This window comes from Rana temporaria, chromosome 1 (assembly GCF_905171775.1).
Source record: "Rana temporaria chromosome 1, aRanTem1.1, whole genome shotgun sequence".
Taxonomy (NCBI): domain Eukaryota; kingdom Metazoa; phylum Chordata; class Amphibia; order Anura; family Ranidae; genus Rana; species Rana temporaria.
The window spans coordinates 424,087,880-424,100,146 of NC_053489.1; the positions used below are offsets into that span (position 1 = coordinate 424,087,880).

General features: G+C 43.0%; 1 protein-coding gene across 4 annotated transcripts in view; it reads left to right on the top strand.

The window, feature by feature from the left end:
* PSD3 (pleckstrin and Sec7 domain containing 3) overlaps window positions 1-12,267 on the top strand; it is a 703,925-nt gene that overhangs the window by 414,299 nt on the left and 277,359 nt on the right. For all 4 annotated transcript variants that reach the window (XM_040325287.1, XM_040325286.1, XM_040325291.1 and 1 more), the window contains one exon: window positions 3,855-3,947. In XM_040325287.1, coding sequence (XP_040181221.1) covers window positions 3,855-3,947 — 93 coding nt within the window. The remainder of the gene's footprint in view (window positions 1-3,854; window positions 3,948-12,267) is intronic.

The following is a 12,267-nucleotide window of genomic DNA, read 5'->3' on the forward strand; positions in this document are numbered from 1 at the left end:
CCTCTATCACTTCCCTCTATCAACCTGGGATTCTACAGCCATCCACTGGGAGTTGTGATAGTTCCCTTCACGGGACATCTACATGCCAACAAACTGATGTTAACCCCTCCTCATCTGGATTCAGCAGTGGTATCATTGTACACATTTTTATACCAGTATCATACTAGGCTACATGTTTTTATGACTGCTTTTGGTATTACTCGCAGCATTTTTACAGTTTATGTAGCTACATCGATTTTATCTCCAGTGCAATATTTATTTGGTTACCTACTTGAAGACTATAAAAGTTTTAATGCTATTCCCATCAAGCGCTGCCTTTGTGTGTTTTTTGTATCCTGAGATCCATTTTTCCAGTTGTTGGTAGCTTCACTGGGAATCAGCCTGCAAGGAGATCAGCTAAAAGTAGTTGGATCTGTATGTGCGTTATAATTAATCGAAATTAGTCGATTAATCGATTAAAAAAAAAAACGATTAATCGAACAGAAAAATTTTGATCAGTAACAGCCCTAATTTTTTTGGCGTTCTTGTTTTAGTTCCTGAATTATAATTAACAAAAGGTTTAAGTAACAAGTGCCTATAAATCATGCCATTGGAAAAAAATGCTTCTATAGCCCAATGACGAGTCTGGATTTCATAGCAAGCATTACCAAAGACACAATGCCCATTTGATCATTTTTTACAGTGTTGCACTGCATTAAAGCATGTTCCTTAAAATGCATTATGATGTACATTGCATTATGGCAGCCTGTTCATTTAAATGGGTTGTCCAATGCACCTATTTTCTGTAATACTCTGCATGGTAATGCACATATTTTGGCAAAGTGTCGTTCTAAATGGTGCTGCTCTGCACCAATACGCGTCACCATGCATTACTGCATTTTAATGGTGTAAACTGAGCCTTGCTCTATCCTCAAATCCTCCAGATTACGATGGACACTATAAGGGTTTATTTACTAAAGCTGGAGAGTGCAAAATCAGACTCACTTCTGCATAGAAACCAATCAGCTTCTAACCTCAGCTTGTTCAATTAAGCTTTGGCAATAAAACCTGGAAGATGATTGGTTCCTATGCAAAAGTGAGCCTGATTTTGCACTCTCCAGCTTTAGTACAGGTAAATAAACCCCTGTAAGCCTAGATGCCTGATTCTGTACATTAATGCTGCTCTTTAAGCCAATCCCCTTGCACACCAAAGATGCCAACATAGCCCCATACTTCATTGTTGTGCTTAATCACATTTTATATTTGATAGATGTTCTTTCTAGACACTAGTTCTAGTATTTGGCAGATGTCACGGTGCATAAATATATGTAATGATTTATCACATGCAAAGGCTTGATTAGTCAAGGACAGGTAATTTGTCTTTTTCAGAGCAACCATCACATCATAATAGGGTCTGTTAATTTATATTGGTGCCAACTCTCAGAGCAAGCAGTGGAATGTAGATTCTAGTTTTTATGGGTTTTACATGAACCTATACTTACTTTAAAGTGCTAATATTAAAAATTCCTGCCTAAGAGAAGGCATCACCCAATGCCTAATATTACCTTTCTTAACCAGAGCACTCTCCTCCATGTGCTTCTCTTAAGGCCCGTACACACGGTCGGACTTTCGGCCAACAAACTTCAAAATCAACAAGTTTTCAATTTTGTCCGATCGTGTGTACGCTCCATCTGACCAACTTTTTCGGGTTTCATCGGACAAAAAGCCATCGGACTTTTGTAAAAAGTGCAAATACGCATGCTCAGAACCAATGTTAAAATCAACCAACAATAGCAGAAGTTAACCAAAGGGTGGTGGTAAAGAGCAAAAAAGAGCAGAAAAACCACGTGATGTTGGGAAAGTTTTAGAAAAGTTTGCAGAAAAGTCAGAGCGTGTGTATGCTATGGGTGTGACCAGACAACTCCCTTCGGACAAAAATCCAAGTGAAAGTTTGTTGGATGTCCGACCGTGTGTACGAGGCTTAAAGGGGTTGTAAAGGTAAATGTTTTTTCACCTTAATGCATCCTATGGTATGGTACCGCCCCCCCCCAGCCCCCGTTTTACTTACCTGACCGTTCGAAATTCCCGGGCGCGTCCATGTGATGTTCTTGGGTTCCCAGCCTGGCCGTTGATTGGCTAGGCAGGGCGGATTGATAGCAGCGCAGCCATTGGCTGGCGCTGCTGTCAATCACAGTGGATGACGCGGCGTGCTGGGGGGCGGGGCCGAGTGATACAGTCGGCGGCTATGGCCGCCGCTGTATCACAGGAACGCGCTCCCAAAAGCTTTCCACCATGCGAGCTTGCTCGCATGAAGGTAGAAAGCTTTTGCGAGGAGGAGCTGAGACAGCCGCCGAGGGACCCCAGAAGACATGGTTTGGGGACACACTGTGCAAAACGAGTTGCACAGTGGAGGTAAGTATAACATGTTTGTTATTTAAAAAAAATAAAAATGTTGACTTTAGTGTTCCTTTAAGACTCACTTTGTTATTGGGATCTGAATTTGCTTGAATTCCTGGCTAAGCTCTACCAACCTCCAACCGTTGTCCAATGAGAATGTCCTAACTGGCTACAGAAGCAGTCTTTTTATACAGTGAAATAGAAATTGGCAGATAAAAAGCTGTATTACTTTACTTTGCAGTAGGGCAGCCACTTGGCATGGGACCTGGAAGCCAACAAGGATCACTGTAGTAGCGGAGGCTACAACAGTGATTCTGCTTTTGCACAGGGATAGACCAGATATGGAATAAGACCTGTGTCACTGGGCCTTCGTTGAATTCAAAACTATGGGAATGAAAAAACAACTGAAGAAGGTCACATGCACCTTCAGTGAATTAAAAATGATCTCGGAAGCATCTTAACTTGATGTCAAATGATGCTGCATTGTACTACAATGTTCTCCTTGAAGGGGTTGTAGAGGTATTTTTTTTAGTTTGTTTTGCACAGAGTGGCCCCGATCCTCATCTTTTGGGGTCCCTTGGTGGCTGTCTCAGCTCCTCCCCGCAAGAACGAACCCCCTTCTTTCCCAAGGGGGTTAGCTTGCAGGCGTGCTCCCGTGTGATACAGTCAGCAGCTGTGCACCCCGGCGCACCGTGTCATTGATTTGATTGACAGCAGCGGGAGCCAATGGCTCCGCTGCTATCAATCATCAAATGAAGAGCCACCTCAAGCTGGAAGAAACCATCGCGGGATCGCGCCCACAGAGTTTCGTGGCTCAGGTAAGTAAAATGGGGGTGCCTGGGGGGGGCCCGAGAGTGCAAGGTGTTTTTTCACCTTCATGCAAAAAAACATGACAATTTAAACCCATTTGAGGGCCAGTTCACACCAGATGCAGTTCCCATGCACTTTTTTTCTGCACTAAAAATGCATGCAGTGTTTTCCATGTATTGCCGTGGCCCTAGTTCACACCAATGCATTCAATTTCAGTCAGTTTCTGCACCGGAAACTGACCAGAAACTGACTGGAACTGACTGCACTGGTGCAAAATAGAGCATGGATTGCACATACTATCTGACTTAAGCAGTTGCTATTGGTTATCACTCATTAAGTTGTTCATTTGTTGGAGGATTTTTAAGCACATATTGTATGTTATTTTATATTGTTACACAGTATTATTGGGCTTTTGCACTTATTTTTTGTGTATTTAAAAGTTGTATATATTTATCAAATTTTTTTTTTTGTATTTAATTTATTTATGGCTGTGACCGCACTAAAGTGTGTTTAGGCATTGGTTCACTGTGCTTTTGAAAGCCTTAGTTGTGAGGAATCAGAAAACCTCATCAGTCGCATGAGTTTAACAGCACATGGCAGGTGTCTTTTTTAATTAATGCAGGTAGGAGCAAATATATCATTGTAATGCCTGACCCTCTATCTTTCAGAATATTGGAAAGAAAATGAGCTGTCAGGAATTCATTGCCAATCTCCAAGGGGTGAATGAAGGAGGCAGTGATTTTCCCCGAGGGCTTCTCAAGGTCAGTTTTACTATACAGTTCTTTTCAGTTGTAGTACTGCATGACATAGATCATTGTGTCGTTTATGCCTGAACATTTGCACATGAACATAGTGTATAATGATCATATATTAGGTGTTTAATATTCTATAATAAAGTCTCAATTACTCGTTCACGTCTTAAAATATATTTGTATCAGTTTGTTTAAGCTAATAATGTAGGTCAGATTGTAGTCATAACGAGTAAGGTTAATGGCCGTATACACTACAATGGTTAGCTCAGTGGACATTTGAGCTATGGTGGCCACATGGAATAGATGAAAAGTTGGGCCTAGGCAAGCTAGTGATATGCTGATGCCCACTGTCGCTGTGTAAAGCATTTGCTGTAAAGACAATATTGGTTATGCTGTGACATAATTACATGTGAGTGACCTTGTTCATTTGAACGTCTGAAGACTTTTCTGCATTGTTAAGCTAAAATGCATTACACCATACATATTTATTATTGTAAGTAGCAAAAGTGCCCTCCTTTTGGGCATCTGAGATATTAAGGGGTATAACTAATCAAATATAATTTTAAAATCCACTGTGAAAGAAACACCTCCCATTTAATTTAAGACGTTATATACCAATGGAGAGCAGTATGAGCTGCATCTTTCTAATTAGAGGAACTCTGAACAAGGTGTGAGTGTTAATCGTCACTAAATACACCAAGCAGCCATTGTCATTACTGTCTTAGAATCCGCAGTGGAAAATTAGCGTGTCTTTCTCATGTCATTTATTTTGCCTTTTAAAAAAACTAAAACAAACAAACAAAAAAAAAAAGTTCAGCCACTGGATATAGCTGCATCTAATAAAGCAACGTTAAAGTGTCACTAAACATACATCATAAAAAAATTATCTATAAATGGTGTATTACATGGTGTTCATACTCACTCCGTCACTATGAGAGTCATTTTTTCATTTTCTGCAAAAATCCTGGTTGATCCTGCTGCTCTCTATCTCCCCCTTTTGATTATGGCCCCCAACGCAGTTATGAATGTTGCAGAGCAGTGTTGGCAGTTTCTGCACATGGTCAGTTTTCAGTGTATTTTCTACCCTCAGCATTTCCTTCCTATCACATCTGAGCAGACCATGTAACTATAGAGTCACGCATGTGGGTGTATACACAGTGGTAAATAACCCACTCCCTCCCTCCTCCTCCATGCTCACTAAATGGCTAAACACAGCGGGGGTTGGATATTGCATCTTGATTGATGGAGGCTTCTCCTCAATGTTTTTCTAAGACACAGCCTGTGACTGGCAGTAATCTGCCCGCACCATGTTATTGTTAAAAACGAAAGATTTGATTTTAATTATACAGTATATTTTTATGATAATATAAAACAGTTTATTGATGGTAATTATTTGTTTTTGCTCCAAAATGCAGTTTTTTTTTATTTTAACTACTTCATTTGGGTGGTCAAAGACCAGGCCACTTTTTACGATTTGGCACTGCGTCACTTTAACTGATAATTGGAAAGGTTTATTGTTTCGGAAGGAATGGACTTTCTAGGCACCAGTGGTTAACATAGAATAGTTGTTTATTGATACAATCCCAAACACATGGGTGATTGAACCAACATTACAGTACATATAATAAAAAATACATTTAAAAAACATGAATTGTCATAGAATATTTCTATGATACTAGGACAATGAGAATAAATTTACTAAAACCAATATAGGTCCGCTAGGGACAGCAACGTGAGTTGATGACCAACTTAATTGTTAGTAGACATATTTTTGCATGAGCTCTACATGTTTTGCAGTTGAGTGCTTCTTCAGGAGCTAAAGATTTTCATCCACGGTGATGGATAGGGTTACATTTTAATTTAAATTACGTAGACTGGATCAGGAGGTAGAATGTCCAGGCATCAAGGACGATTTAAGTAGATGAGTCCAAATATATACCGCAGCAGACACTAAGCTGGTCAAATTTGTAGACAAGTACAAGGTTGCAGGTATAACCTGCATGCATAAAGGTGAGGGACAAGTCCCATAGGAGTAGGGAAGAAAAATCCTTACAGATAGAGACCAGAGAGTCAGAGATGCTGCGGTGAAACAGGAGGGTATCAATTACCAGCCGTCATGCTGTTTAACAAGTCCTTAGCTTTAGGGAGGTAGCCTCTTACTACCTCCCTAATGCTAAGGACTTGTTAAACAGCATGACGGCTGGTAATTGATACCCTCCTGTTTCACCGCAGCATCTCTGACTCTCTGGTCTCTATCTGTAAGGATTTTTCTTCCCTACTCCTATGGGACTTGTCCCTCACCTTTATGCATGCAGGTTATACCTGCAACCTTGTACTTGTCTACAAATTTGACCAGCTTAGTGTCTGCTGCGGTATATATTTGGACTCATCTACTTAAACCATCCTTGATGCCTGGACATTCTACCTCCTGATCCAGTCTACGTAATTTAAATTTAACCCTATCCATCATCGTGGATGAAAATCTATAGCTCCTGAAGAAGCACTCAACTGCGAAACATGTAGAGCTCATGCAAAAATACGTCTACTAACAATTACGTTGGTCATCAACTCACGGTACTTTCAAGTAAAATAATTACAATGCCATCATCCCATACATAAATAGAAGGGATAATGTAAATTAAACAGTGTGTGTTTAGTATCACGTTTAACTATAAAAAGTATGTTCTACAGTTGGCAAAGGCAAGTGGAGCATTTTGCTGGGGGTTGGGATGCAATACTTGTAGAATGTCAAATGCAGGACATCACTTGAGTATTGGACAGTTGAGAAGCATGGAAATTTGATAAACCTGGATTACACAGAAAGATCTTTGAATAATAGAAAAGATCAGGCAAGTGTTTTACATCTAATAGCACTGCCACTTTTCCCTTTAGTGGATCGGTATTTTTCCAGGTGTAGTACACTTGCGACAGAAATTCTCCAGCATTCTAAAACAGTGTTCCACCCATTCTGAAAGTTCAATCATAAAGCCAAACATCCTCTTACTGCACCTGACGCTATCATTTGCATAATTAATAGTATGCTTGTTTTAGTGACGGTAATTATATTATTTTGTGTATGAAATAATACATCTTTGATTGCCAAGAATTTGAACTAAAGTCCAAGGACACTGCTGTTATGTATTTCTGGATAGTATGTGCACTAACAATGCAATTAACTGTATTGCTGGGATAATATGACTGTGAATTCTAGCCAGAGTTCACAGGCAAACCTTGCTGATCAGTCCCTCCTCCAGCATAGTTATTAGTAATTCCAACCTCCTATGTTCTCCCTCCCGCTTCATCTCGCTGGAGATGCTATGCAAACAAACACATCTGAGAGCTGCTGATGGGTAGGAAAGAGCTTCTCAGCTGCTAGTGTAGGAAAACACGGCCCATTTGTAGCAAGAACTTGATCATTTGGGTGTCCCAGTCCATGCAATTAAAGTGCCATTAAACCTAAAAACAAAAATATAATATACTGCAGTTTACCTGTTAGTTTTTTTTTCCTCCATGCTAAGGACATTTTTAGCAAGTACACAAAATACCTGTTGATGCAGGGGCGTAACTACAGGGGTCGCAATTGTGATCTAGCCCCATGCTCCAGGGGGCCTGTGGCTCCCTTGTAAACCGGTATAGCACAGGTGGTGTGGAAAGCACATAGAAGAATCGATCTCCTCCACTTTCCTCCTGCAGCAACTGAAATTGTGCTTCTCCTTCTCGTGGGCATTCAGCAGCTTCAGGAGGAATGGAGGTGATTGATTCCTCTATATGCCACCCCTATGCCCCACCTATCCAGTTTCTTCTAATTTCTGCTGCCCCCGGACGCCTGTGTGCTCTCCAGGCTCCCCTCATTCCACCCCACAGCTCTGCCGGATCCTCTCCTCCCCTCTCTTGCTGGATGCTGCTGGGGATGTATTAGGATGGAGAGCAGATTTAGACCCTTGATATTTCATTAAAGCCCCCCCCCCCCCAACAGGACTTCTAAACCATTTAAAAAATAATAATAATACAAAACAAAATGGAGAAAAAAGTAGATAAAATGATAAAAACTAAATAAAAAATGTCTCACGCCAGTGGCAGAACTACCAGGGTCGCACTTGCAAATGGGCCCTGGGGTTTTACCACCGGGATTGGAGGGAAGAGCCCCCAGTGTCGTGAAGGTTCAAGTTATGCTTATGTGTTGATGTTTCCAGAAATGCAGTGTTCTTGTCACTTTTTTTCAGCTACAAAGCCTGCATGGAGAACCTAATTTTTATTGTGTAGACTGCTAATCACACCAATCCAGCATGCAAAGGAGATCAATAAAGGATGTCATGTTTAAAGTCCAACCTGTGTGACAACCATGGCTCCTTCTGTAGGTACAGTGGAGAGAAAAACATGTTCATGGGATTAGCAAATGAAAAAAAGCCTAAAATGCAGACTTTTGCATCCACTACATCTAAGTGAACTGATAAACTGCAATATATTACCTTTTTGCAGAAGGGTTTGTAGTGCCTGTGCACACGGAAATGGGGCTTCATTGTGTCAGGAAGTGCAATGGCGACAAAAGGAAGCAGGGCTGAAGAGAGGGGTATAGGTGAAGCAATCTGCAGTTCCCAGAGAAATATATTCAGGCTTTGTAGAATGATCAGAAGTCTGCCTTTGTTAACATTGACCTTTTAGTAACTTTCTGCTTGAATAAATTCTTGACAAGTGACAATATACAGCTCCAGTATTATTTTTCAGAAAAGCTCTACCTTTTATTGTTAAAAAGTAGTTCTTGAGTTTTAGTCCGATGGCTTTTACTAGACTGAAATGATGCCATCACTTTACTGTAATCAAGCGGAAACATTTCTTCAGTGCCCACTCCCCCAGTGATCAGATAGCAATATTGTATCTTCGTAGCAAGTCGCAGGGAAGCTCAGCAAGGGCTGATCTGTGTCCGACAAGCATAAATACAGAACTGCACAGACACCAGGTTTTACATGTTTGTCATGCCTGAGCCAGCATCTCAGCCTAGGAAGTACAGTAGATGCAAACTCTTTATCGAGAGATAAGCAGAAGAAGCAACTTCAGAGGGAATACTTTGATTGGTGTGATGGATAATAAATACCTGTAACTTATACACCTTCAATTTACTTAGCATGCATGAAAATTAAATCTCATGCTAGGTCCAACTTTCAGTAGGATCAATGTAAGATTCACAGAATGATAAAAATTGACAAGCAATGTGTGTAAACCATACCTCCCAACTTTTTGAGATGGGAATGAGGGACACCTATCAGCAAAAGTATGCAGGCATAGGACACACCCATTGATACGCCCCTTAAAGGAGAATTGTACAAAAAAACAAGATTGGTTAAACCCACAAGTGCTTTTCTACCACTACTATTCCTTTATATTGGCTTTTGGAATTTACAAATGAAGCAATTTAGAAATCAGATGAAAGGTTTAGCATTGGAAAACACTTTTTGATAGATAAAAAGTGCATTTTATATACAGTAGGTGCACGCGACATTGTGTCAATCTCGCTCCCTTTCTCGGCGAGATTGACCACCTACGAGCCCCATCGCGGGAGCCAGCGACGAGCGATGGAGACAGAGCCGTCATAGAAGCGACGGGAGATCCGACTTGGATTCCCGCCAATTCTACACGTGTGCGGCGTTTGTTATGAATCCTGAGGGGGAAGTCCCCGCCGGATTTTAAATAAAAATCCGGCATGGGTTCCCCCCTCAGGAGCATACCGGGCCCTTAGGTCTGTTATGGGTTGTAAGGAGAGCCCCCCCTACGCCGAAAAAAACGGCGTAGGAGGTCCCCCTACAATCCATACCAGACCCGTATCCAAAGCACGCTACCCGGCCGGCCAGGAAGGGAGTGGGGACGAGCGAGCGCCCCCCCCCCTCCTGAGCCGTACCAGGCTGCATGCCCTCAACATGGGGGTTTGGGTGCTCTGGGGCAGGGGGGCGCACTGCGGCCCCCCCACCTCAGAGCACCCTGTCCCCATGTTGATGAGGACAGGGCCCCTTCCCGACAACCCTGGCCGTTGGTTGTCGGGGTATGCGGGCGGGAGGCTTATCGGAATCTGGGAGCCCCCTTTAATAAGAGAATCAGACGGCGGCCCCCACCCACCGGAAGACGTCAAAGAAGAATCTCCCCCTGGTAAAAGAGCTAATAAAGAAGACAGGGGGAGCCTCCGGAGCAGAAAAATAAATTATTTTAAAAACCCTTGTGTGGTGTGTTTATTAACTTTGACATTTTTCCTACAGGTGAATGGTTAGGGGTACGATGTACCCCATATCCATTCACATAGGGTGGGGGGCCGGTATCTGGGGGCCCCCTTATTAAAGGGGGCTCCCAGATTCCGATAAGCCTCCCGCCCGCATACCCCGATAACCAACGGCCAGGGTTGTCGGGAAGGGGCCCTGTCCTCATCAACATGGGGACAGGGTGCTCTGAGGTGGGGAGGCCGCAGTGCGCCCCCCTGCCCCAGAGCACCCAACCCCCCCATGTTGAGGGCATGCAGCCTGGTACGGCTCAGGAGGGGGGGGGGGCGCTCGCTCGTCCCCACTCCCTTCCTGGCCGGCCGGGTAGCGTGCTTTGGATACGGGTCTGGTATGGATTGTAGGGGGACCTCCTACGCCGTTTTTTTTGGCGTAGGGGGGCTCTCCTTACAACCCATAACAGACCTAAGGGCCCGGTATGCTCCTGAGGGGGAACCCATGCCGGATTTTTATTTAAAATCCGGCGGGGACTTCCCCCTCAGGATTCATAAACAAACGCCGCACACGTGTAGAATTGGCGGGAATCCAAGTCGGATCTCCCGTCGCTTCTATGACGCGCTTGCTGGGATGTGCTGTCACTATTCCAGTGAGTGCGAGATCTCGGCACCATGTCGCCGAGAATCAGCGCGATGCTGTCGTGCTAAAAACACAATATCACAAACACCTACTGTACATCTTTATAGATCAGACCAAAATAAGGGATAAATTAGGAGGAATGAGGGACAGAGGGACATTGCTCCAAATCAGGGACAGTTGGGCGGTATGGTGTAAACTTCCCTGTGGGTCCTTGTGCACTGATCTCAGTATTTTGTCAGTTATAGAAGAGTTAAAGCCAAACTTCGGGCAACTATAAAATTGTTTCTTGAAGAGGGGCTGTGCCTGCACTGCAAGGGGTTGAGTGCCTATTTTGGTCCTGGGGAATAAAACAAGAAGATTCACCTGGCCAAACTGCCACTCCCCCCCCCCCCCCATCTAGATTGGTCTCTGCAGTTTCTTCTCCCCCACACTCCACTGGTCTATGGTTCTTGACCTCATCAAGACCAAAGCAGGTCCCATAGCCTTGGGGGAGGTAGGGGGTCATTATCTGCCTGGAGAACAGAAACTTATGTAACTAAAAGTAGCCTAGGCAAAGCAAGCTATTAACCCTTGCAGCATGGGAGCAGCCCTTCTTCAAAGAATAATTTAACATTTTACTGGAGTTATTATTATTACACAAGATTTATGTTATGCCAACATTTTGTGCATTGCTTTACAATTTAAAGGGAGACAGTACAGCAACAATACAATTCAAAACAAGAGGGTTAGGAGGACCCTGCTCCTGGAAGCTTACAATCTAATAGGGAGGCGCTGGTGGAACAAAAGGTAGCACCTGTGAGGGAGAAGTTAAAAAAACTGAAGCGTGTATAGGCTTCTCTAAAGAGATTCGTTTTCAGGGGTCACTTAAAGGTGGACAGAGTAGGAGATACCTGGACAGATTGCGGTAGGGAGTTCAAAAGGTTGGGAGAGGCTCGGGAGAAGTCCTTAGATGAGCATGTGAGGAGGAGACAAGAGAGCTTGAGAGCAGGAGGTCTTGGGAGAAATGGAGAGGATTGTTTGGGTGATATTTGGAGAGAAGATTGGTGATGTAGCTTGGGGCAGAGTTGTCAATGGTGTTGCATGTTATTGTTAATGTTTTGGATTTTCTTTGTTGGGCAATGGGAAGCAAGTGGAGGAATTGGAAGAGAGGGGTGGCAGACACTGAAGGATTGTTAAGGAGGGTGAGTCTGGCAGCAGCATTCATGATGGACTGAAGGGGGGATAGCCTACTAAGAGGTATACCAATGAGGAGGGAGTTACAATAGTTAAGGCAAGAGAGGTAACAAGGGAGTGAAAAAGTTGAGCTTCAAAGCCAGACTGTAGCCACATGTTTGGTTTTGAATAAAGAGGGGAAGATTTAAAATCTATTTTTTTTTTGCCTGTGACTTCATTGGAGAGATTTTTCCTCCCTGTTCTCTTGGATACAGATGTCACTAGGACAGAAAACCCTTAATCTAAAAATGTTTCTGTTGTCTGTTTCTTTTGAAAAGATT